Source organism: Camelina sativa, chromosome 14, assembly GCF_000633955.1.
Source record: "Camelina sativa cultivar DH55 chromosome 14, Cs, whole genome shotgun sequence".
NCBI lineage: Eukaryota > Viridiplantae > Streptophyta > Magnoliopsida > Brassicales > Brassicaceae > Camelina > Camelina sativa.
In genome coordinates this window covers 18,321-19,851 of record NC_025698.1, presented here as the reverse complement: position 1 = coordinate 19,851, position 1,531 = coordinate 18,321, and the positions used below count along the sequence as shown (strand labels likewise).

At 41.3% G+C, this 1,531-nt stretch overlaps 1 protein-coding gene and 1 pseudogene across 1 annotated transcript in view; both read right to left on the bottom strand.

Moving 5' to 3' along the window:
• LOC104738588 overlaps positions 1-1,315 on the bottom strand; it is a 6,676-nt pseudogene extending 5,361 nt beyond the window's left edge.
• Positions 1,374-1,531, bottom strand: part of LOC104743089 (type III polyketide synthase A-like) — a 3,351-nt gene continuing 3,193 nt past the window's right edge. The window contains exon 4 of the mRNA XM_019235392.1: positions 1,374-1,529. Within this exon, the coding sequence (XP_019090937.1) occupies positions 1,374-1,529 (156 nt within the window). The remainder of the gene's footprint in view (positions 1,530-1,531) is intronic.

The following is a 1,531-nucleotide window of genomic DNA, read 5'->3' as shown; positions in this document are numbered from 1 at the left end:
TCCTCTCTCTGAATTGAGTTCTGATCATCAGACAGATCATCCTTTACCACAAATTCTTGATGGTCTAACACTGAATTCACTTCCCTTAATTCACTGTTTTGCTTTGTCTCTGAAACAAAAATGATTTCCTGCGGACTAATCAATGTCGTGTCGGCAACCATAGATGTCTCCTTCATCAATGTACTAGATTCCATGGATAGAGCAACATCAATCATCTCTGGTAAGGACTGATGTTTGAGCATATAAACCAACTCCTGCATTTCAAGCTTTAAACCATTCAAGAAGATGCCTTGATCCTGAACTATTTAAGGATGTGCAATGGGAGGATAAAAACTAAAAACAATGGGATGAAGATCTAAACTTAGATTAATATTATTTTTAATGTTATTAAAAGTTAGAGACACTAATTTGAGGATGTGCAATGGGTTTGCTCTAAGGCCTGTCCCGATGAAAAGACGCGATGGCAGATGGTGCATTCGTGAGTGTTGCTGGATCTCTTTCTTGGGATATGAGCCGTCGATTTGTCTTCATCCTCCATCTCATCTTCCTCCTCGTCATCGTCTTCTTTGTATTCCTCTTCGTCTTCCTCTTCTTTATCTTGAGAGGCAAAATAGCCCTTCACTTTCTTGTGGCTTGCCCTGTGTCCACCCAATGCCTGATGCGACGTAAACAACTTCTTGCAAGCTTTGCATTGGAACACCTGAGCGGTNGTTCCCGAAGATGGCGGAATCCGAATCTCAGATCTATCACGAACGACAAAGATTGCAATTTTGCCTTTTGCACTCCCTCAACAATCTATTTCAGGTGATTCGATCAAAATCTTAATTTCTGTTTCAAAATTTCACCCTGCGAAAATCACACCGATGATTAAAGAGTTTTTTTNGCGCTTCCCCTGAGTTGGACAACAACACAAGACAGTTGGCAAGCTCTTCGTCTTCGTTTGCTGACAAGTTAAGATGCTTATGATGATGACTATCCGGCCTCTTCCATGGTCGACGTGTCGACATGTTGTCCTCATCGTGTTGTCCTCGACTGAACATGACGAAATAAATGCACGATGAGTTCATGGTTCGTCGATGTCTCTCTCTGCCAAAGTGTCTCTGCGTGAATTAAAAAGGAGAATGAGCCCTTGTTTTTAGTGGAAGTAATGGGTTTGGTGTCTTCTTGTTTCTGTGGTTCCAAGTAGCTGAGTCCTTTCTTTTATGACACGTGTTTGCAACTTTTCTGACTTTTTCCAACATTCCTAGTCACATGCATCTTGTATAGATGTGGTTTAATTTAACAATACTCATTTCATGCTTACAATAAGTTTATATATGTAACCAAATGTAAAATTACATATATATGTAAGTATTTTGTTTCGCCACAATTACTCAGGGAGAGGTGAGGCTGCGGATGAGAAGGCCTTCGAAGGTGATTCCAGGTCCGAATGCTAAGCCAAGTCCCCACTCTTGTGCGGCCTCGCCTTTCTTCTTCAGCTCATCTCTCATATACTCCATCACATACAGTATCGTGTTGCTGCTCACGTTCC